Source organism: Gossypium hirsutum, chromosome D05 (genome assembly GCF_007990345.1).
Source record: "Gossypium hirsutum isolate 1008001.06 chromosome D05, Gossypium_hirsutum_v2.1, whole genome shotgun sequence".
NCBI lineage: Eukaryota > Viridiplantae > Streptophyta > Magnoliopsida > Malvales > Malvaceae > Gossypium > Gossypium hirsutum.
The window spans coordinates 6,931,069-6,954,988 of record NC_053441.1 but is presented as its reverse complement, the minus strand read 5'-3'; the positions used below and the strand labels follow the sequence as shown (position 1 = coordinate 6,954,988).

The window sequence follows — 23,920 nt, the reverse complement described above, 5'->3', positions numbered from 1 at the left end:
AAAATAAAAATCATAGAGCGCCTATAATAAAAATTATATTGTATTTTAATCTTTTTAATTAAAAATAGATAAATTAATCCTTGTATATTAGATTAAAGAGTAATTTAATCTTTATCTTAAAAATTTTATCTATTTTTATGGATAAAAACTAATGTTTTATTAGCAACCACTTGATTTAATTTCAAGAGTATAATGTTGTAAGCATAATAGATTGAGTTCGATCCCAAGCCACCCCATTCTCTATTTCCAATTATAAAAAAAAATTAGTGTGTCTAACGGAATAACCAAATAGTGACACATGGCTTACCATAAAGAGATAGTTTTTAACATTAGAAATAAATCAAATTTTTAACAAAAGAGTCACTTTGCACTTTAATCTAACGTACATGAACTAATTTATCTATTTTTAAGTAGAGGGGCAAATGCAATCTAACTCCTACTACAAGGGCATTTGTGGTACTTTAATCCATTTCACCATTAATCAAATATTAAGAGTTAATTGCATCAAACATCCCTGAACTATAATATTCGTTCTAAACTAGTTCTCAAACTTCAAAACATTTTAATTACTTCCCTAGATATCCACGTTATATCATAAGTCCTTCAATTATTAAAATTGTTAATTCAACTATTAAATGACATGTCAAATCTTATGTGGTATAATTTAAAATGAAGATTTAAAGAAAAGTAAAATTACTATATAAATTTTAAAAGTAAAAAGTGAAAATAAAGTAAAACTGAAAAAAGAGAGAGTGAATGATAAAGCTTTTGTAAAAACTTCTAAAACTTGAAAACCAAGATTAAATTAATTTTTCTTTTAACTTTTCATTTTAAACCATGCACATAAGGTTTGACATTTCATCTAACGATTAAATTAATAGTTATACTAATAGAAGGACCTTATTGATATAACCTCACTAGTTTGGGATATAATTAGAATGTTTTAAAGTTTAGAGACCAATTTAGGATGAAGGTTATAATTTGAGGATATATGTTACAATTAACTCAAATAAAAATGTAATTAGCGTTTTTCAATTCGGTGAATTCTAATTATGCAACAAAGGATGATATTTTTACCAACAATCATGTAATATTTTAATTTTGGATCAAATGAGTGATGGAACTTCTTTCTTTCAACTCTCAGTAGCCTCAAACACAATATAAAATTAATTGGTTAATTAATGATTCAAGCCCCAACCTAATACTCGGTGAATAATATAATCCTCAATATAGTAATTTTAATTGAGAGCTAATGAAAGCCAAAGCCATGTTAATCCGACTAATAACAAGTTTAATTTGATTTTTTTTTCATTAAACTTACAGCATAGGGCCCATAAAGGAGGATATAAGCCTACTTTTGTTGGTTGTAAGAATTTACTAATATTAAGCTCAAAGTAATTAACTTTTTTTTAACCAAGTGGGATATAAGTCTCACTGAGAGCCTGTTTTCCTTGTAGTAAGATTCTACTAATAATATTAAGCTTCAATTAATTGTTACAAGAGAATGATCATCTCTATCAATGGTGAGAGACTTCAATTTACTTTCAACTAACAAGTGAGATTCTAAAGTTACATGCACCAAAAAAAAAAAAAAAAAGATACATCATTGGAGGCTGCCCTTTTCAAGCCAGCAATAAGCTGAAGATAGCAAAAATTTAACCAGCAAGTGATATTTTACTGTGCAAACCCCTAACTTAATAAGTTGAACACCATTCAATTAGTATGCTATGCATTATTGAAGATTTCATCATTTATTGGAGTTTCGGTTCACTTGAATCGGTCAATAGGGCGCCCGTGTTTACTCGACCTGTTATAGATGGAGCAGAATGCATTTTATCTGGACCAAGGGATGGGTTTTCCTTCTTATCTGTTGCCAAAACGGGAGAATCTGTTTGAGCTGCTGCAGACGGGGTAGAGTCCATCGGATCTATAACGGGATGTGATGTAGTTGGTGGAGATGGTGATTTTTGGTCTAGATTGTTTTCAATGATTTCATATTCTGAGAGAAGATCCATGAACTCATTGAGTAAACGCTGAACTTTTCTATTGGATGCCATTGCAGGAAGAATGTCTTCTCTTAAAAGTTTGTGCTTTCTCATTCCCTGCAAACATCCAAATAGGTCAAGAGAAAAGAAACATTAAAAATATTTCAAAGCCCTTGGAAAAGCAAAAGCATCCAACTATGATGTCAGATACTGGGGATTCAGGGAGGGGAAAAAAAGTTTACACCTAACAACTTTCGACACAATTTGAGTACAAGACACAAATATGACACGTGAAAATATATGAACATGACATGTATACAGGAATTGTCGAGTCCAGAAATAATATGCAGTCAGGAGTAGTACAAATCAAAAGCCATGCCGGTTATGTTACCGGAAATCAGGACCACAAGGATTAGAGGTGCTTAAAACAGAAATACCTTGTGAGGACGTCAACAGTCAACCCTCTACAAAGACTTTTAAACTAATTGAACAGAAAAAGTTACGGAAAATTGCACGTGATATATTTTCAGAGAAGTGATCCTCCAGAGGTATTTCTAGGATTTGATGAAAAAGAATGCAGTAAAATAAATGGAGAGAGTCCCAAAAAATGTTATACGTAATGGTAAGGCGCATAACACTTCCATGGAGAGAACTCAGGTTCAAACCCTTGAGATGGCATTGTTGGGAGGGGCAGCCACTAACCCCGAAAGGGTCTTCATGAACCGTAAAATGGACATGAAGAATACCTTAATTATACGAAAAGAAAAAATAAATAGAGACAGTATACATACTTTAAGAGGTTGGGATGAAAGACTTACAAGTACATAGGGATCCCAAGCAGGATTCTTGGAATCTGAAGCCATCCCAGTTGGTGGCCCAAGAAAACTTTCACAGACTTCTCGCAAACGAGACTCATCTGCTTCTCTGCAAACACAAGTATGTATAATTTGCCAATGATTGATTTATTATAATACTTGGATCCAATAGCCTGATGGAGAACATTATTCTGCAGGAATACATAGATACCAGATTCTATTACAAAGCACTGACTACAAACTTTGGTTTGGGGAGTAACACGTTTTTTCTGCTATCATCACTCATAAATGCAGTAGGTTTGGGAAGAGACGAACCTTGCTAGGAAGCGTATGTAGGAAAGAAGGCCCTGGCGATATTCATTGGGGGATTTCAAAGCCAAAGATGATGCCAGCTGAGCTTCTAAATGAGCACGTGTCTGCACTCCATCATCAGTTACTCTGTTGCAAAACAAGATTACTGGTGAAACTCTAGGACCAACACAGCTACTTTGTCAAAGGAATTTTAGTGGGACAAGAATATAATTGAAATTCATGTCACATCTGACTTCGATAAACTGTCAAAAATATAGTGGGCATAAATCTGAGATACGGTTTCATTATTTTAGGAAAAATAGTAATAGTGACAAACCTGGTCCAGCCTGGCTTTCGGGCTAAATATTTCCGTACATCCACTTGCAAGGCGGCCAGCTCACCAGTATGAATTGAACCCAAACTCCAAGAACTAGCAAAATTTGATGCTGGGAAGCAGTCATCTGCAACCCTCAGCCAACACATGAGACTCATGTCAAAGAGAAACGCATGCCGAGTAGCCAAGACAACGAGAGGAAAACCAGATTTTGATAACTTCACAGATATAACCTTCATTATGCCTGAAAAGAGTTATAGAAGTCTCAGGAAATATTATGTCGTCTAATATCATAAAAAGGCTCAAATTAGATTTGATTATGCATACCTTTTGCAGATGAGCTAAGGTCCAAACTGACTAGAGATGCCAATGAATCATGAAGGAGACAGTTCCTATTGAAGAGATCCCATAAATACAAAGATCCTTTCTTTGTGACCAATAACAATTTCCAGCTCTCATCACAATCAATAAATGTTGCTGCAGATGCCATCATCATGGTAGGTAATGCGCGTCTTCCACACTTTGTATAAACCTTAAAAAACATGAGGAAAAAAGACTGGTAAATTTGCTGAATAATTAATAAAACCTCACTGTAACCATTTTCAGGTATAATATCATTCAAGCATATGCAAAGCCCAAGTCTAGAGCCCACCATTGAATGGAGAGATGCCTACAGAAACCTCATAACACCTGAACCCCCAGAAAAATGAAAGAAGGTGGGGAAATCATGAACTTGATAATAGAACATGATAACACAAGAGAAGAGGGGCAAAAAAGTCATACAACCATCTTCACATATAAGAGAGGAAAATTCAAAATTTTCCAGGCTAGGATAAAGTGTTTCTTGCTTTACCTGTAGGCACCCATCTTCACATCCCACAGCCCAGAAGTTTGCATTTCCAGCTAAAACAGAAACTTTTCCAGAGATACGATCAGACCAAAGAGTTTGAGACCCTTTTGTGCAAACAATTTCTGTTTCTTTCATCATACATGCATGTCCTACACCAGCAATGTCATTCATAGCATGTTCCCTTAGACAAGCTTCCAAGCAAACTGGAGTCATATCCTCGCCTTCTTTCTTATCAAAAACACTAATTGAAAGAGATGTGGAAGAGGAAGCAGTGGAACTTGAAGGTCTCATGCTTCCAGACTTTTCTACATTGATGCTATGATCTTGGGCAGCAGAGACTGGAACTTTCTCAATAACCAGGCTGTCAGTAACAGTAGCCCTGGCAGTGACCCCTGAGCGCTCCTTTAAGTCAGAGCTCCTACCAACGGTACCCCTGACAGAAGCTTCTCTCAAACCAACATCAGAAGGAACTGCACCATTATCATTTTTTCTGCGATCAGAAGATCCAACAGGGAAGTCTAGTGCAGGAGATTGAGCATTGCTGCTAATATTTTTCTGCTGAATAGGGACACCAACTACTTCAGGAATGATCCTCTTTCTGCCATCAGCACGTCTGTATTCTCTTTGTTTCACAGGACTAGAAATCCGTGCAGAACTCATTGCTTTATTTAATCCATCACTAGCAGCAAGCCCACTTTTCTTCCCATCATTATTCTGAGGCTCAGAACTTTTGTTTGTGAGCCCCAACTCAACAGGAGGTTTTGCAGGTATCTGACTCTCCTGAACGTCCAAAGCTACTTTTTTGCTAGTAGTTTGCTTTGCTGAAGCAGCTTCAAGCAATAACTGTGCTGGGCTCTCTGCCAAATTTGACTGTCGGCCTCTAGCGTCACCATAACGACTTCTCTTTAACTCATCAAGTTCAGCATCACTAAGCCTATGGCCAAGTTCTTTAGCTTCAAAATGAAAAGTAGCCACAGTCCCATCCAATGAACAGGCAAAGAGAGAATAGCCATCAGGGCTCCTGTTATGGAAAGAGATTACTATTAAGATGAAAAAGCTACCAGAATGCAAAAAAAAAAGTGCAAATTGATGACACACATACACATATATATTGCTCACTAGGATGAAAAGCTTTACCAGGATAAATCCACAACACTTTGACCAAAGAAATGCTTGGCTACAAAGAGAGGTCGAGGACTTGCAGTTGTCCACACGGTTATAGTGCGGTCCTGACTTCCAATAGCAATAACATTATATGGCTGTGATTCTTTACCCCCGATCTTAGCAGCAGCTCCATTTGCCCAGCCAACAGATGTAGCTTTCACTTCCTGTGAATTGGCAAAATTCCTTCTGAACATTGAGTGATTAAACTTCACTACAATAATTGGGGCATTGTGGCCTAAGAAGTCAAATGTGGCAGCCCATTCTCCTCTCTCTAGAACGGGTGCAGAATGCCTTGGCTTTTGGTAACCATGAGTGGTAGTTATGAAATGACCACAAGGTGACCATCCAAGCCGCCTGAAAAATGTTGATCCCAACTGAAAAGAACATAATTCCATCAGCAAAATGAAACACAATTTATGACAAAAGAAACTTCGAACATCACAGATTAACATACCGATTTCGCCCAGTGGCCCTCTGTTTTATGAGCAAGACTCCAGTCACTTGTTCGCCATATTATGACCGTCTTGTCATCAGACTGACTTGCTATGAAGGACCCAATGGGATCCCAGGCAACTCCTTTAACGAGACTGGAATGACCCCTCAGCACCGCTGTACAGATGCCATTGCTCATATTCCATATATGGACAGTGTTGTCCAAACTCCCACTGGCCAATATTGAGTCATCAGGAGACCAGTTAAGATCCACCTACTTCAAGCGAGAACAAATGAAACTTCCAAGTTAGACTATAGCCAGTGCTTATAAGAAACCACTAACTTAAACTAAGGGCTTACAGTAGATAATTTCAACCATTCTTTCTCCTCTACTTTCTCTCCTACCCAAACCCCTCAGTTCTCACCAAATTGAAGTAAACACAAAATCAAAACGGTAGTCATTAGCAATTTCTGTAGAGACAGAAAAGGATATAGTAAAACCTGAATTTCTAGGTAAAATACGAAGCTTTTCCAAGCATGAAAAATCAATCAACAAGCAGCAGAGCAAAACTAACTACAGGATAGAGACTTCAGCTCTTATTGCTGGTAATACGACCTAACATGAAATACAATATGATTACCACATCTGCAGTGTGCCCCCTCAGTGTCATTGCAACTTTCCAATTTTCAACATCAGGAGGCTCTCCACTGCCAAACTCAGTGGTTCCAGAACCAGGCTTTCTCTCATGAATTAGAATCACTTGATCATCAGACCCAGATGCAACAAATCGTCCATGCTTGGCCCACCTAACACAGTTGACAGACCCAAAGTGATCACGCAAAGTTGCTAGAAGCCTCTGTGTAGATTCGTCGTTTTCCAAGTCCCTGCCAACAGATTTCAAGTTCCATATTCGGACCTGCATTTTTCAGATGGTATAAGAACATTGATATTTAAAGATAAAAAAGGTAACATAAAATCTAACATACACAGCAAGGAAAGATTCTATCTGACAGCACTCAGCATACTAAGATAGCATCTGCTCATATCATTGTAGTATATAAATGCTAACTATGCAACAATGATCACCTCCAACGGTAGAAAACCAAAGCCAAAAGGAAATATAAAGTGCTAAGAAGGAAAGTTTTACCTTGTGGTCACCTCCACCAGTGGCAAACCTTAGACCACCAGGCTGAACATCAACCGAGAATATCTGCATTCCCTCATGCCTAACCCAATTTGGTTTCTCAGCAATCATCTTTCTCTCCTTTTGCTGCTTCGCATAATCCTCTAAATTTCTGCTTCTGGTTTCATTATGTTTGGTTAAAACTCGGGCAAGGACTAGTAAAGTTCATAGCGTTTCAACGAGAAAAAAGAACCAACCCACAGCTAAGAATGAGAATTAAAGGTAAAAAAGTTCATGGCACCCAAAACCCAGAGAAGTTTATATATATATATAAAAGCCAATTGCGGAAAATGACCAAATCCCAAAGGAAGGGAAACTCTACCTTGTTTTCTAGAAACCCAAGAAAGGGAAATATGAAAATTTAGGGTTTTGGAGTGCTTACAAGCGAAGAAGAAGCTATAGGTCGAGGTATGGTTAATGGCATGAGGAAGCAGAGATAATTTATTTTTAAAAAAATTGATTTTTTCCCGAATCTTAAAACTTAACTAAAAATACCTATAAAGGGGTTTTTGTTTTTGGTAAGAAGGAATGCCCTAGTTTCGATTAAGAAAAGCCAAAACAAAAAATCTAAAGAAAAAGAAGAGTTAACTAAAAGGATAAATCTCGGTCTTCTTTAACGGTCAAATATTTTTTTTCTTTAATCTTTATAAGCTTGAGTGAGAAGGGTCACGAAAAGGACTGCAAAAGAAACAGAGACTATTATTAAATTTTCCAAGAAAAAGAAACTAGGGTTAACAGATCTAATTTTAATATAATCGGTTGACGATTTTCTTAAATCTAAATAATTAAACTAAACTCTATTTTATATGTTTAATATTTTATTTTTTATATTAAAATAAAAACGTAGAAGACACTTGTCATATCAAACTCATTTGTGGGAGAATATGACATAACAATGATTCAATTGTAAAATGTCTAAAAAGTAATATTTTTCTACATCCTCATGAAAAAAAGTTCAATTAGATAGTTTTTTCCAACTAAAAATTTATTCACCCTCAACCATATAACTAATATTTAAGTACGAAACGTAAGGTATAATAAATATTAAAAAAAAAAGCATCGCTTCAACTTAAAGTAAATTAGCAAAGACATAATCAAACTTAATGAGAAATTAGTTTTATTTCAATTGATTAAACATGATTTGGGAACTTTCTCGAGTATATGACATCAGATTTATTCAAAGGTAATTAAGATTCCATATATTAAGCAATTATAGTTCCACTAGATAAACGAAAGATTATCCGTGCCCTTCTTTTTGTAATTTTGTATCCCATAAAAGCATTCCCGATTTAAGTCAGAAAATTAATCAACCATAAAGCTATGAAGGGGGTATTTTGGGAATTCAGTTATAGAATAAAACACTATACATATTCTGCACCGAATGCCAGACTAGAGGAATTGGGCAATTTTAGACGTGACCCGATTACACCACAGAAAAAGAATATTGTCAAAATCTTTATGCAAGTAATAATATACCTTAAATCTTTTTATGACACATTTATAATAATATATATACATACAAATCATCAAATCCACCCCCCCGGCCCGCCCCGTCCCTCTACTTTTCCTCCAAACAACCCATCCAACCATACTACTCCTAACTGGTAGGCAGCAATAGCCAATGCTCCAAATGAAACCTGAAAGTTCAAAAGCATTTAAAAAACAAAGGCCATCAAGTTTAGGTGAAAAAGGGCACAGCATAAATTCAAGTATTTGAAGCCAAAGTTTTCTTGGTAATCTTCTTTACACAGTAAAAAAGACAAGCAATTAACTTCATTGCGTCTGAATACAGGAAAAGGGAGGTCAAGTCACCTTCCCCGCTTGACGAAGCTAAATAGAGATGATTCCTTGGATGATCAAGCGGTTATTAATAAAAATACAAATTACAGTGATTGCACTCACAACTGGAGAGTAGATCAATGTGACGGTTTCATCAAAGCCATCAGCCTTCTTCTCCAAACTCATTTGTAAATCTCTCATGGACCTCAAGATCAGCTTTGCTCACTGTTGGCCTCTGTCTCGCAAGCACCTTATCAAAATCTGATCTTGAAATAGGAGGCGGAAGAATCTGCATGATTATTAATTGATGAAAACAAAACTTTAATTACCTCAATCCTCACAAATGACTTGATTATATTTATTGCGCAACAGATCGATTTCTCTATTCTGATTTTTGTTTTCCGTGTTTATACAGAATTGGTAAATCTCAAGCAAAAGAGGGACTGAGAGACTCATACGTAAGAATTCATATGCATTGTATCTCAAGAAACTCCATACCTGTGCTGCAAGTCCTTTGGCTGCCAATTCCTGCATGGTGATTTGGACAACACCTGGTTGCTTGGGTCCACATGGCATCCACATGTCATTAGGCGTCTTGTAGAAAAACATTGCATCTTGGGTTTTACGAACAGGTTCAAAAAGGACATCCTTAACCTGTCAAGACATAAAGAAAAGTAAAATAGGGCACAAGTGAGTTACTCGATATTGGCCCTACATATTAAGATTCACTGTTAAAACAGAAATTGGAGAAAGAAGATGAGAGAATAATCAAGCATCTCAGACAGATGTTGCGCACTTACACAAACAGATATATCTGACCCAGAAAACCCCTCCGTCCGCCGAGCTAAGCTTTCAAAATCACTTTCAGTCAAGTTGTGAGGAGTATCACCTAAATGCACCTGTTGCAATTTATTGTTTCAAATCAACGCAACCATGTCAAAAATAATGAATGATTTTATAGTGAAAAGGGAGACAAATGAACCAAGCATTTTTCTTTCTTTTTCCCAATACAAAGCAAAATATCAGGGATAAGGTCTAGTACTTTGAACATATGTTGTCGAGCCTTCAAATCAGGGAGAGGAATGTAAATACGCTTATCAAAACGGCGGCGGATGGCCTGTAAGAACATTTTATTAGTCAAAGAAACCCCTCAGCTGATTCAAGATGAATATATGCAAAATATATGATAATATTATCCTTTACCTGATCAAGAGCATAGGGAGTATTCGTTGCTGCAAGCACTAAGACTTTCTGATCACTATGTCCGACACCCTAAAACATAAAAATAACTAGGTATAAAATTCATTCATTAAGCTTGAAAACTTGGAAGGAATCATGTATCTATTTGTCACAATCTAACATAGAATAATAGATATATTTTAATAACCTTTCAACAGTAGACACTTGAAAGAAAAGTCTTTCTAAACATACAAGATTATTAAGAAATTTTGTGTCACAAACCCAAAGGTAATTTGCTTATCTTGCATGTCTTTGTAAAAGGGTTGAATAATGAGTGTTCTTCAAATTTTTGTTTTCATGTTATGACTTGAATTATTATATCAACAAAATGATTTTATCAAAAAGGAAAAAAAGGTCTTAAGACTTAAATATACTTTACAATAGAAAAAACCTGTAGGAGCTAGTGTTAAATATTTATGAAGTGCAAACTATCCTTTAGACAATGTCAAACTTAAAAGAAAGATCGTAGAATAACAGCAAGTCCTTAAGATAAAAATGAACTCTGTTTGGTGATTGTAAGAATGTAAATCATGAGAAAATAATATTTTGAAAACCCTTGGACAAAGAAAATTTATTATTAGCACATTCACCACACTGATAAATACCTGCATCTGCACAAGAAGTTCAGTTTTGATACGTCTTGATGCTTCACTCTCGTTGCCCTCGCCTCGCTGACCACACAAGGAATCTATTTCATCAATGAATATGATGGAAGGAGCACTATCACGAGCCATCTGAAAAAGGTTTGAAACCAGTTTTTCACTTTCACCCATCCACTTTGAGACAAGGTCTGATGAAGAAACACTAGCAGAAAAAAGAAGGGGAAATTAATTTTAGAAGAGAAGCAAGCAGACACCTAGTAAACATGCACATAAACAGCACAAAGGCATATAAAAGATTAACTGCCACAAAATCGTTTGAAAAGATATCCAAACATGATTCAAAAAGGCAAATTTATTATAATATATTAATGCATTTTGCTAATGAGTGTCCTTAGGGGCAGGCACTCTTTAAGATCATTTAATATTCTAATTATCATATTACTTAATCTGTGGTCAACAGTTAACATGTTGATTCTCTACGCATCGAAAGAAAATATTGCTTAATATGGCAACCTTAAACTGTAATCTTAAGGTTCTCATTAGCAAAATCTTGTATTAGAATCAATAATATTAACAAATGAAAGCCTAGGTACCCAATATCAAAACCAAGCAACTTGAAGAAAACGCAATTTTCATGTCTTTGAGCTGGCAAAGGGACAGCAACAGTACATCGCACTAAATTATGGAATGAGAAGTATGACAAGAATTGACAGGTAGTGACTACATCCTAGCTCAATGACACAGAAATTGGAATAATTGCTAACATATCTTCAAGGTTACATTAGATTTCCAGACAACCATCCTTTCTCCCTGACATAAACTGTTTTACAGGGAATCATAAATCAAATAATGCATCTTTTGGCACATGCCAAAATCGAATAATGTAATAGCAGGATACAGCCACAGAGAAACTTCTAACTCCCACTTACTCAGCACTATACAAACTATGCTCTAGGACCATGAAACCTTAGATTCTGCACACTGAAATCATAATAAAAGACCTTCACATCAATGGATTTTATACATTTTAATTGTATGGCTATAATTATCATACAAGCCAAGGCCCATTCTCAAACACTGAAAAATCCTTATGATTGTTATCTCAATCATTGCTATTTTTATTGTTGTACTTCGTGTAACTGGTATTACCACTTGACATAATAAAATTTTTGGGGTAATTTGTCAATGCCATTATTTTGTTGGACTTGCGGTAGGAAATAAGGAAAACTTAGTTCCTAGAATAGGAGAAAGCAAACTAAGGTAAGTGGATGACATAGCACTCAATGTGATCAGAGCTACAAATAGAAGAACCATTGGAACTAGTAAATCCTGTTGCCAAAATTCTCAGCAGCAGCAAAATTAGTATTTATCAGTTAATTACCTAAAAAATGTAGAGTCTGCTTCAGTAGCAACAGCCTTGGCTAAGTATGACTTCCCGGTCCCAGGTGGTCCATACAAAAGAAAAGCTCTCCATGGCCTTCTCTTTCCTAAAGAGAACAAGTAACGTCGAAATGAGAATGAATAGAACTGTTGGAAAAGCAACTAAAAGGGGAGTGTAGATTAGATTCAGCAAGTTTCTCTCCACCAAATTACGTAGTTCCAACAAACATAAGACTTGCTATTCTAGCAAGCCAAGAGGATATCCAGAACATCAATAGGAACAAGGGTGAAAATACACGGACAGGTTAAAGATAGAATTTTGTCCTACTAGCTCACAGAACTTCAACTAATCCCATACATATATCTTAACCCAGCATTTCGCATGAGTAAATTTCAGCCTATAAGGAACATGAGACGAGTTTAAGATGAATTCAACATATCCTGCTTAAAAATTATAACAAACCATAAAAGAACATTAAAAAGCTTTTCCAAAACAAAATAAATTTCACACCATGTAAAATGGAAACAGCTTCAGATGCAAAGGAGGTGGACTCTATATTGTTGCAAACAATAGTTTCTAACAAGAAAATGTCACTAACAAAGCCAACAAGATCTTAGTAACAGGATGTCAGAGGTTGTTCCTCACATTTTATGTGTTACAAGAAGTTAAGCATTAGGGTAATGATGATAAGTAGTATTACCAAGATTGACAACTATGATCATCAGATTAACAACAGAAGAAAAAGAGGAATTTCAGATGTCACTATATGGTCTCGTATTAACTCCTTTAGTTTCACAAAGTTTCAGCAGTAGGTAAAATCTTGCTTTGTTGTTAGTAGACTAGTACTAGTCTAGGAATCAATTCAAGCGCTTCCACGAGAATGACAGCAAGGTACGCCACAAGTAGCCATAAAACCTATTTGCGAAAGGTTAAACATGAACGGTCCAACAGATAAATAAGAGGAGCTATATTGTTTTGCACAAAACAACACAGAAAGCATGCAGTGTACCTCGTAGATATTTAAAAATAAAAACACAACCTACCATCAGCGGTTAACATTTAGGACTAAAACTCTCAAGCAACAGAATATTCAATAATTTACATTTGCAACAAAAATAGGGACGTCCATTACGACAATCAGCTTAAACAAGCAAGCATGATTACCTTAACTATATCAAATACCAACACCAAAATCATACCTTTCCCAATACAAGTTAAAACTACTAACTAGCTGCTTTTCTAAATAATATCAAATTATTAACAGTTCCATAATCAACATTCAACCCTTTTCACTATGCACTGCAAACTGCCTAAATTAAGCTAAAAGTCACTGACTTTATAGCTTAAAATAAAAAATCAGCCGTAACAAAGCCTATCAAGAAAACCGCACAATACCATTAAATTCCTTGATAGTTCAACAATCAACAATTAGCAAATTCCTTTACACAAGAGAAATTTCTAACGCCACGAATTTCATAGACATAACCTGAAGTCCTCGTAAAAAAACCAATAACAGAAGCCCGTAAATTAAAAATAAAAATAAAAATAAATAAACTAACCAGTAAAAAACTGAGGAAACTTGACAGGCAAAATAACAGCTTCTTGTAAAGCCTGCTTAGCGCTTTCTAACCCGGCCACATCATTCCACTTAACATTAGGTTTTTCCCTAATAATAGCCGAATCAAGCCCAGCTCTCAACTTGGCCTGTTCCGGATCCTCCCCGTCACCGCCTTCTCCTCCGCCACCACCATTCTTGGGCTTACTTTTGGGGCGCGTGGCAACAGCAGCATCCCCGTTAGAAGCCGGCCCTGGCCCACCTTCATCGAGAACTGCACGGATCTCCTCGGCACGTCGTAAATACTCGGTGAATTTCTGGGTAATTGCTTCCCTGATTTTGGGGTTCTTCTCGTATTTCAAATGGGTCTTGAAATACTCGAGCGCGTTCATGTATAAAGGGAACGCTTTGCTGTAGTTCCCTGCATTATCTTCTTGTACCGCTTGCTTCACGTACTCTATCGCTTGTTCTTTGAAATTGCTATACATACTTTTATCCTTTTCCTGGAATTTATTTTTCAATAGAATTGCATGGGACCAATTACAGATTGAACTCTTCTTTTTTAATTTTTCTGCAAACGGGTTTTTGTAGCTTTTGAGATGGAAGAAAGATAAAGAAAGATTCGATTTTTTATCGTCAAAACAGACCTCAAAACCGAGCGTGTTGAATATTAATTAGTTTAGAAAGCCTTTAATTATTTTATTTTGTAAATAACTCTTTGTGTTTTATTTATATGGGAATTAAAAAGTTAAAATTGAATATAAATTAAAATTAAAAAAAAAGAATTATTGAAATAAATTAAAAAGTAATGGTTTATTAAAGTTATTTAAAGTAACGAAATTACAGGTATTTTTGTTGATTAAGAAAAAATGTTGTCTTTTCGCTCGTCTTTCTATTTGTCTGGTATAACAGAAAATATCAATTGAATAGTTGTCAACTTGTTTGAGAATTTGAAGGGAAGCTTCCTTCAGTACAACTTATTACTAGAAAGAATGCCAATTTTCGAATAATTTTGAATTAATTTCTTTTATATGATCAAAGCGGTTATAATAATTATTTGTTCCCGTTATATTGTATAAAATTATTATTTTATTTTTGTATATATATAACTATTAAAAGAGTAAAAATATAATAATGTATTATAAAAAATTTATATTTTTTGTTGAAATATTTTTTGAACAATTATATTTAAATATTTATTTGACTTTAAAAATATTAAAAGTAAGCAATAAATTTTACATTGAAATGGACTGAGCTGAAGCGATAATGGATGCATCCAACATCCATGAAGATGGTAATAAATTTTAACATTATACATCCACATTGAAGCAGGATGAGTAGTAGAGCAAAACGTGTCAACTGTAGAGCGATGATGAATTTAGTAACATCCACCTTGTTCCTCTCCTTTACCATTCTTACTTATTAGGGTCGCTTCATCATTAAATTTTTAATTATTTATTAACTGTTAATTTAATTCGTAAAATAATAATATCTATTTTCTAGAATGCTTTATATTATCTCCTACTATGTAGTTCTCAATACCTAATATATCATTAAAATTGATAAAAGAAAAATCAATAATAAATAGATTGTAGTTCTTCGGATCGCGAGCCATCCCATTCTACGGGATGAGATTGGTGAGGATAACTTAGCTTGGAAATGGTCCCAGACGAGTCAGTATTCAATGGTTGCTACTTATAAGAAAATAGCCGGTTGTGCTCGTGTGCAGAGGCGTAGTTAGGGTCCCGCTCCCCTAAAATAAAAAAATTTCTACTAAATCTTTTAAAATTTTAAATTAATAAAGATAAAATTACACTTTTAACTCCTCTAAAAATAATAAAAATTTAATTTAATATTTTAAAAATTATAAATATATAAACTATTAAAATAATAATATTATATCTTCACCCTCATAAAAATTATAATTTAATTTTTACACAAATCTGCTTTGGTGGTTAAGGATGCGCGTTGGTCTATTATAGGGAAGAATGGGAGTCCGTAAAAGGGTTAAACAATTTATGTGGCTGCTTTATAGGAATCGAATTCTGACAAATGAGGAAAGAGCTCGGCGGTTGATGACCCATGTCGACCTTTGCCCCCTATGTGGAGTTGAACCAGAGAGTAGCATACATATTGTCCGTGATTGCCACTTTGCCAAGAGCATCTGGGTTTGTTGTTGTTCCTCAGGCGATGCAAGCTCGTTTTTTTGTCCTTACCCATTGCCGATTGGTTTACATGGAATTTAGAGAAGGCCGATACCGTGTGTACAGATGAAGGTGATTGGAGTATCTTTTATGCAATCGTATGCTGGCTATTGTGGAAAAGTCGGAATAATTTTGTGTTCAGCTATCATTATTGCTACTAGCAAAGCTTGGACAGCATCAGTTTTAGCTGCTAAACAGCAACAAGCGGCTAGTGCAACAAGGAGGTTAAGGAAGTATAATTGGGAAGAACCCTTGGATGGATTACCATAAACACTGATGGTGCAGGCTCTTTTAAGTTGGGTTGGACTGCTGCAGGGAGGCTGTTGCGAAATGCTCAAGGAGAATGGCTTGGTGGCTTTGCTGGGAGCTTTGCTCAATGTTTCAAGCGGAGGCTTGGGCAGTCTTTGAGGGCTTGTTTTTTGCAGGCAGTAAAGGATACGACAAGGTGCAGGTGGAGGAGAGTAATAACGCTGATCTAATTTCCGTGCTTTGCCAGCGAGTAGATGAACCCAACGACGAAGTTCTTACAAGGCACATCAGGTTTTAGATATAACTCGATTGGGAAGTTTGCTTCAAAACATTAACCGAGAGACTAACGGAGTGGCAGATGCGTTAGCAAAGATAGGGATTGGTCTCGGTTTCGAAAAAGCTTATTTCGAAGAACCACCTCATGAAGTAGTTAGTGCTTTTATGACTGAGCGTGATACTGTTGGATGTCTCGACTTATTAGTACTTGGGCTTTTTTTGGAGCCTCTTTTATACCCCCAAAAAATAATTTTTGGAAAAATCGAAGATAAGACTAGTTTATAATGTGAAGGATAATTTGGGGGTGTTAAATGGAGTTAACCCTTATTACAACAAGTCTTAAACGTCTCTAAAGCCCTTTTTTTTTTTCCTTCAAGCTCCTCAAGGGGAAAAAGGTGAGTGGAGAGGGCGCGGGGATTTAAGCTGTTTAGTTGGCGGCGGGCAAAGTAAGGGTGAAAAATTGAAAAAAATGGGAAAACGAGACAAGAAACAAAGGCACCAACAAAGATCATCTCATAGAGGAGCAGCCTCTTATTACTCTGTCCAACACGATGATGATTATGAAGATGAGAGCTCCAGTTTTCAACAACCATCTCAAGATTCTGAAGAAGAACAACAAGAAGAAGAACCAGAACAAGAGGAAGAAGAAGATGACCCAAACCCATCAACGGAAATGCCATCAAAATTCATTCTTTACCAACAATCTGTACAGGTTATAGTCACCCCCACCCTCCAAATGTTTGATCTTTTTCCCCTTTATGTTGCTGAGAGAAGTTCGGGTAGATAAGCAAAGTTTTGATTTTTGTCTTGCCAGCTTGGTATAAAAAATGCCGCAGTTAATTGCTTTATTAGCTTCTTGATTAAAAGTCGATGTGTTTGGTAATGTAAAGACGGGTTCTTTCTAATTGTCTGATGTTAATTAATAACTATATATATATTAATGGAAGTAATTGTGTGTTGAATGCAGTCACCGAAAGGAGATATAAGCTATTTGCAGAAGTTCTTTTTGATGTATGTGGGTGGAAGGTTGCCTCTGCATCTTCAAGAAGATTTCTGTGGCACTGCACTTCTTAGGTATGTTCCCACGTATTCGCATCATTTTTTTACCTAGTGCTGCAAATTAACCGAATAAATTGATAGCATGTGAATAAGTCGAGGCCGCCATCAAATTCTTCATACATTTCACTCCTAGTTTTGTTGTTGGGATTTCGGTTGTGATTTTGTAAATGTTGCTTGCTTCGTGACTGCACTTCTTAGGTATGTTCCCACTTATTCGCATCATTTTTTTAGCTAGTGCTGCAAATTAACCGAATAAATTGATAGCATGTGAATAAGTCGAGGCCGCCATCAAATTCTTCATACATTTCACTCCTAGTTTTGTTGTTGGGATTTCGGTTGTGATTTTGTAAATGTTGCTTGCTTCGTGACTTGTTGAATCTATGGTTAAATTGCTTGAATGCCATCAAACATGTATGCTAGCAAATATGATAATGAAACAGGTCACTTTCTATGTAGTTTATGTTCAGATGTCAGGCAACGACAAAGGTCTTTACTTCATATAGTTGTCAGTAATTAAATCACACTCTCCTTTTACCCTGTCTAATAAGTTGCGATATATGGATGATGTATTTTAGTTAATGAATAAAATGGTAATTTCGATTGTGGATATATTTGATAATCCATCAGGTCATTGGTTCCAAGTCTAAACTGATGTTGTCTACTCTCTTAACTTTCTCTATATTATACTTAGCAATTCAAATTGCAAAGGGCAAACTAATAAGTACTGAAAACTTACACTGTTTAACAGTACAGAATGGCTCCGAAGTGATCCAAGGCGGACAGCTGTTGGATTGGATCTTGATCTTGAGGCATTGCAGTGGTGCCTGAAGAACAACATCAACAAAGTTGGGGCTGATGGGTATTCGAGAATATCTCTCTTTCACGGGAATGTATTAAATCCGCATGAGGCCAAATTAGTCGGCTTCAAGCCTCAAGAGCTGATAAGGAACATTCAGTTGGAGGAAAGTGATTATAATTCTGAGATGACTGCAACAGAACCTAACATAAACGAGGGTTCTATCACTTTGTCAAATGAAGAGTCTGTTAAGGCAGATGCCAAAATATCTGCGAGAGACATTATATGTGCTTTTAATTACAGCTGCTGCTGTCTCCATAAATGTGCAGAACTGGTTTTGTATTTCAAGCATGTTCTTGAAGCCTTGTCTAAAAAGGGTGGTATATTTGTGATGGATTTATACGGTGGCACGTCATCCGAGCAGTCCTTAAGACTTCAAAGGAGATTTCCCAATTTTACGGTATAATCTCTCTGCCCATACGCCCATGTTAATGCAAAGTACATAACATATAAAGTTTATTTGGTTTACCTTTCCGTGGTATATTCTGGTTTAGAGGATTTAACTTCTGTCAGGCATAAGTGAAGTTTCATCTTATTTCAATATATGGTTTATTTTCATTTTGGCAAAAGTGATAAGTCATCAATAAGGTGTGAGTCAAAGGTTTTAACTTGCGTAGAAGAAATTAATATTTCTTTCCCGTTTAAAATCTTTATTCCATAACGTTTGATGTAATATGTGCAGTATACTTGGGAGCAAGCTGAATTCAACATCATTGAACGCAAAACAAGGATTAGTCTCCATTTCCATCTTCAAAAGCAGCAGAAGAAACTTCGCCATGCATTTTCTTACAGTTGGAGGCTGTAAGTTCTGTTAAATTCCTGTTGCATTTTCTTGTTTACAATGGAACATTACTGTTAGGTTTTTCCTTTCAGTTTGATAACATGGTGGCTTAAATGTCCAGGTGGTCATTGCCAGAGATTAGAGACTGCTTAGAAGAGGCTGGATTTCAATCTGTCCATTTCTGGCTTCGGAAGATGCCAGACACTAGTGAAAACAGAAGCACAGAGGGATTCGGCAGCGGGCGAGATGTGAAGTATGAAGAGGTAAAAACTTTCCAACAAGAAGATGCTTGGAATGCATATATTGTCGCGGTAACGAACCTTAAAGCTGCTTCCGCCGCAAGTTAGTGGCAAACGGCTATGGATATCATGAAACAGCTTGCTTTCATGGTTGTAAAACTGGCATTTTCTCTGATAATTGCACTTCCAATCTTTCGTGGCAGCGCATAGTTTGATGAATTATTCTGTCGTGTTATATGAATTAGAATCTTTTAGCATTCCAGTGAATGAGTAAGCCATTAATTTTCGCAACAAGCTGTTGAAAAAAATTAGGTAAACTACCTTGGTCATCCAAATAAAAAATATTTATAATTTTATCACTGTCATTACAATAATTAAACATCTTAGTCGCCCAACTGTTATCCCACTGACAGAGTCTGATGTGGCGTTTCACATTATCATTTTTTACTTTTTCTTTTCCCAGTTATTGTTCATCATCTTCTTTCTCTCCACACCACCCCTGCCTCCACCATTCGTTCTTCTTCTTCTTCCTTTGCTCCCTGCTTCTGGCCATTGCACCATCTCTTCGTTTTACTCACTACTTCCATCATCACCGCACCATCAAGAAGAAATAGAGACTAGGCACGTGCAATCTTAAGCTTTTTCTACTGTATGTCCCTCCATCGTTTATCTTTTATCTTCTATCCCCATTTTCACCGTCTTATTTTGTCGTCTACTTCAGATTCTGGTGAAACTAAACTCATGAGCATTCCACGCGCGTGCTTTTTAGTAATTTTTTGAGGGTTATGGCCTATGAGAGCAAGTTGAATGGGCTGTCATCGATGCCTCAAATGACTTTAGTTTCGTCTTCTTACTCACCGGCCATACAAATACAAAAAAATTAGAAAATGGGTTTTCTTTCTTTCATTTATTTATAGAGCAGAGGAATGAATCTATGAAGAGATGGGATATAAAGAGGTTGAGTTGTTTGGCAAAATTCACATTCCTCTTTTTTCTTTCTTTATAACTTCTGTATTAAAATGAAGTTGCAATCAATACTTAATGCATCCTCCGTTTAAATATCTGCTTTGTATACAAAATCAATTCTACCCAAAAGTTGTGTAAAAAATTGTCAAAATATTTGTCTTTTGTTGTTTTGCTGAAACTCTAAACATTGTTGGGAAACTCTTTCTTCTTAACTTTTGGGTGCACAAATGTTGTTTAGGAATACTGTTTTGCGAAGGTGACAATGGAAGAGCTCTTAGTCCTATGGTTGCTTTGTTTCTGGCAGAAGGTCTCCTTCGCTATTTTTTTTTTTTGGAGCATAGATCTCCCCCTCCGCTAGGCTTTGATGGCTTGAGCTTAAATACTTCGCATTTCCCAAACTGTTAAAATTGTAAGGATTGATAGGTTTTACATTTTTGGGTCAAGCATACAACTATTAATAGTTTCTACATAAAAACATATTTTTAATATATATACAAAATGTAGAAAGGGAACTACAAGATAAGCATACGGTAGCAGTGGGTAAAGGAAGAGTTGATGTGGTGGCCAAAAGCATGGAGTAAAGGTAAAAGAAGAATGAATGGCGGAAGCAAGGGCGGTGTGGAGGAAAAGACGATGATAAACAATATTGGGTCAAAAAATAGTAAATAAATGATGTGGAATGCCACATCAGATTTTATTAGTGGATTAGCGGTTGCAGTTGGATGATTAAAATAATTAATTATTATAATAATAATTAAATTACGAATATTTTTATTTACGTTAACATGATTAAAAAATTTTAATAATCAATTAGATAATTTTCTTAAAAAATTGTTCAACTTTTTATTTATACAATTTCGAACTCGCGTCAGTTTTAAAATTATTTTATATTTTGGCCCCAACTCTGAATTCAGCAATGAATAAGCTGTCACGGTCTAGGGTTCACCCCCCCCCCCAAATTATTGCTTGCATAATTGCACTTGTATTGAAAATCTTAAAGCTTAAGGGTTAGTGGTTCTTTTTTTTTCATTTAGAGGCACGTGTTGATACTTTGGAAACTGTTCTTGTAAATGATTTAGCCAATCCTGATATTTCTTGCTGACCAAGATAGAGGCGGACCGGATGTTTATGAGTCGTCCATTCATGTTGTTTTGTTCATATGATTAAAATTTTAGTTGTTGTATTATTTGAAATATTTATATATATACATAGTTTTTTAATTTATTTTATGAGTTATTGTCTTATTGATAGAATGATAAAATTGAAGTTTTAAAAATTTTGATATTTTAAATTTGAGATATATAATTTTTATATGATTTTGTTCATTTTACAAATTATGTTATGGGATTTGTAATTATTTTTCTAATTATATTATTTTTGGGTGCAATAAACATTATGAAAATGCATTATTTTATATTAAATTTATTTTGATTAGTTAATTAATTTAAATTATCTGTCCATTTAGTTTGATTTATTAGTTATTAAATTGGTTGCAATGATTCTATGGTAGTATTTTGAAGAGGTTTAAGCGTTGGACACCATTGCATCCACACACGTGTCTGGAGGAGAAATGGGAAACTTATTTCTAAAATTAGAAAAGTTGCACTTGTTCTTTGCTAGTTCCTTTGTCCATTCTAAAAATATAAATATAAATATAATATAGAAAATAATTAAAATATATAATAAAATAATGGTTAGCATTTGATAAGTAATGTATTTTTTATTTTACAAGTAATTTTAAAATTATTTTTTTAATATTTATTTTTTAAATAATTCCTTATGATAAAAACATTTATTAATTTTTAATTTTTTGTGAAATCTAAAAACTCTATTGATAATATATCAAATATTTTCCTCGTAAAATAATTCATAACTTATAAGTATTTAATTTTTTTAAACTCAATTTATTTTAATTATATTAAATAATCTCTATAATAAAGTTTTAAGATTAAATTAGTCTCTCTTTCTTTTATACATAGTTTAAAACTATCTATTAGTTTTTTTATATACAAAATCTAGAATTATTTATAATCTCTCTCAATTCATAATCCCTTTCAATCCTTAAACAGAAAGATAAACGTATTTCAGCACATTTGAACCCACTTTTTCTTGTATGAGTAATAATGTCAATATCAATCAAGCTAAAACTTAGTTGGCATAAATTAGTCTTTTTATTACGGGAAATAATTTAATTACTATGTATATATTTAATATTAAAGTAAATAAGCAAAATTATAAAAAAGCAATAACATTAGATATTAAAAAATTATCATTTTTGTATAAAAAATATTATTTGATACACAATAGTATAAATTTTTAATTTTATAAGTAGATAAAAAATATTAATTTGTCCTTATTTGATATTTTAAAACTAAACTAAGTATGAATAAAATAAATAGTAATTTCTTAATTTTATTTATAAATTTTAAAAGTTTAAATAATTATCCTTTAAAAATACTAATTTAACTCACTTTGGACTAACATGAAAAAAGTTAATTTAACGTAATAATTAATCATGTAATTTAACCAACAAAAATTATTATACCGAGCGGTTGAAAATAGGTATTTGAACTAAGGCTCTGTTCGTTTCACTGAAAATGGTTTCCGGAAAATAATTTCTGGAAAATGACTTACTTTTTTGGAAAAGCTAATATTTTCTGGTGTTTGGATGAATCTGTGTAAAATATTTTCTTTTGTTTGGCAGGTTCTTTAAAAATATTCTATAAAAGTCGTTTTCAATTAAACAAACATACATTTGAGTTTTTTTTTTTATTTTTTCATTGTTTAATTGAGTTTATTTTATATCTATAATTTTATATTTTACATTGTTTTTACATATATTAAAAATATTTTGTTAAATTTAGGTCCATTGCAACGATCATTTTTTAGTTACATAACTACCAACTGAGTATTTTTTATTTAAAAATGTGACATTAACAAAATTGACAAAAAAAAATCAACAATGTCAGCAATTGGACTTAATTTTCAAATCTGGAAAGTAGAGGGACTAAATTCTTGAAAATAAAAGTACAGAAACTAAATTACAAAATTGTGAAGAGTTTATAGACTTATGACATATTTTAACATTTATACTACAAAACATTTATTATTAATATATTTATAATTATAATAAATATTTAGTATTAAAAATTAATATTGATATTTTCAATAATATGTGAATAATATTATTTAAAATTATTATTTTAAAATTCACTATTAAAATAAAATTTAAATATTAAATAAATTATTAAAAATAATAAATTATATTAATTATATTAATAATTTATTATGTGACTAAATATAAATAATTAAATACATATATTTAATAATGTTAAAAATATAATATTTTAAATATTTTTAAAAATAAAAATAAAATTTATTATCAATATAATAATATTAAACTTGATTTAAGTTAATTTTTATATAAAAGTAAAATTATTTATTAATGAGCTATTTTTCGGAAAATGACTTACGCTTTTCAAAAGGGTAAGTCATTTTACAAGGAAAAAAGCTAATTTTCCATTGACCTGTAAAACATTTTTTTATTGACTAAGCTGTTTTTTGTGAAACAAACACAGGAAAATGCAAAAAATATTTTCCGTAAAACCTTTTACATGTAAACAAACGGACCCTAAGATGAATTTTGAAACTTTCAATATCATTTTATTCTAAATAAGAT

The 23,920-nt window shown here is 34.0% G+C and overlaps 3 protein-coding genes across 9 annotated transcripts; 1 reads left to right on the top strand and 2 right to left on the bottom strand.

Annotated features, from left to right (window-relative positions):
- Nucleotides 1-1,465: 1,465 nt before the first annotated feature.
- Nucleotides 1,466-7,720, bottom strand: LOC107959371 (protein HIRA). Of its 4 annotated transcripts, none has more exons than XM_041093422.1 (10): nt 7,020-7,716; nt 6,513-6,788; nt 5,894-6,145; nt 5,413-5,813; nt 4,279-5,296; nt 3,753-3,957; nt 3,429-3,669; nt 3,116-3,238; nt 2,804-2,909; nt 1,466-2,112 (listed from the first exon to the last, which is right to left on the bottom strand). In XM_041093422.1, the coding sequence occupies exons 1-10, from the start codon at nt 7,125-7,127 to the stop codon at nt 2,044-2,046; spliced, it is 2,799 nt and encodes a 932-aa protein (XP_040949356.1). In that variant the 5' UTR covers nt 7,128-7,716; the 3' UTR covers nt 1,466-2,043. The 4 variants fall into 4 exon arrangements, 3 of the variants coding, with proteins under 3 accessions (XP_040949356.1, XP_016750905.2, XP_016750906.2); XM_016895416.2 differs by having other exon boundaries at nt 1,466-2,102; nt 7,020-7,709; XR_001700811.2 differs by having other exon boundaries at nt 1,896-2,102; nt 2,804-2,991; nt 7,020-7,720.
- Nucleotides 7,721-8,387: 667 nt separating this feature from the next.
- On the bottom strand, nt 8,388-14,531 carry LOC121217654 (protein SUPPRESSOR OF K(+) TRANSPORT GROWTH DEFECT 1). Of its 4 annotated transcripts, XM_041093423.1 has the most exons (9): nt 13,616-14,271; nt 12,057-12,162; nt 10,679-10,877; nt 10,038-10,106; nt 9,877-9,951; nt 9,635-9,733; nt 9,333-9,488; nt 8,958-9,123; nt 8,388-8,692 (listed from the first exon to the last, which is right to left on the bottom strand). In XM_041093423.1, the coding sequence occupies exons 1-8, from the start codon at nt 14,097-14,099 to the stop codon at nt 8,998-9,000; spliced, it is 1,314 nt and encodes a 437-aa protein (XP_040949357.1). In that variant the 5' UTR covers nt 14,100-14,271; the 3' UTR covers nt 8,388-8,692; nt 8,958-8,997. The 4 variants fall into 4 exon arrangements, with proteins under 4 accessions (XP_040949357.1, XP_040949358.1, XP_040949359.1 ...); XM_041093424.1 differs by lacking the exon at nt 8,388-8,692 and having other exon boundaries at nt 8,733-9,123; nt 13,616-14,531; XM_041093425.1 differs by lacking the exons at nt 8,388-8,692; nt 8,958-9,123; nt 9,333-9,488; ... (2 more) ...; nt 10,038-10,106; nt 12,057-12,162 and having other exon boundaries at nt 10,725-10,877; nt 13,616-14,284.
- A 1,094-nt stretch (nt 14,532-15,625) lies between these two features.
- On the top strand, nt 15,626-19,477 carry LOC107959370 (uncharacterized). The gene is made up of 5 exons (XM_041093421.1): nt 15,626-17,052; nt 17,308-17,414; nt 18,148-18,655; nt 18,938-19,056; nt 19,158-19,477. Exons 1-5 carry the CDS (start codon nt 16,810-16,812, stop codon nt 19,381-19,383), a joined length of 1,203 nt encoding a protein of 400 aa, XP_040949355.1. The 5' UTR covers nt 15,626-16,809; the 3' UTR covers nt 19,384-19,477.
- The last annotated feature ends 4,443 nt before the right edge of the window (nt 19,478-23,920 follow it).

Excerpts from the sequence above, each read along its gene's own strand:
- LOC107959371 (XM_016895416.2), bottom strand. The coding sequence starts at position 7,127 with ATGATTGCTGAGAAACCAAATTGGGTTAGGCATGAGGGAATGCAGATA. Across the intron at positions 6,789-7,019 it reads CTGGTGGAGGTGACCACAAG|GTCCGAATATGGAACTTGAA; the intron begins GTAAAACTTTCC and ends TGAAAAATGCAG. Across the intron at positions 2,910-3,115 it reads TACATACGCTTCCTAGCAAG|AGAAGCAGATGAGTCTCGTT; the intron begins GTTCGTCTCTTC and ends TTGTGTTTGCAG.
- LOC121217654 (XM_041093424.1), bottom strand. The coding sequence starts at position 14,099 with ATGTATAGCAATTTCAAAGAACAAGCGATAGAGTACGTGAAGCAAGCG. Across the intron at positions 10,878-12,056 it reads GCAGACTCTACATTTTTTAG|TGTTTCTTCATCAGACCTTG; the intron begins GTAATTAACTGA and ends TTTTTCTGCTAG. Across the intron at positions 10,107-10,678 it reads AACTTCTTGTGCAGATGCAG|GGTGTCGGACATAGTGATCA; the intron begins GTATTTATCAGT and ends TTTATGTTTTAG.
- LOC107959370 (XM_041093421.1), top strand. The coding sequence starts at position 16,810 with ATGGGAAAACGAGACAAGAAACAAAGGCACCAACAAAGATCATCTCAT. Across the intron at positions 17,053-17,307 it reads TTTACCAACAATCTGTACAG|TCACCGAAAGGAGATATAAG; the intron begins GTTATAGTCACC and ends TGTTGAATGCAG. Across the intron at positions 17,415-18,147 it reads TGTGGCACTGCACTTCTTAG|TACAGAATGGCTCCGAAGTG; the intron begins GTATGTTCCCAC and ends ACTGTTTAACAG.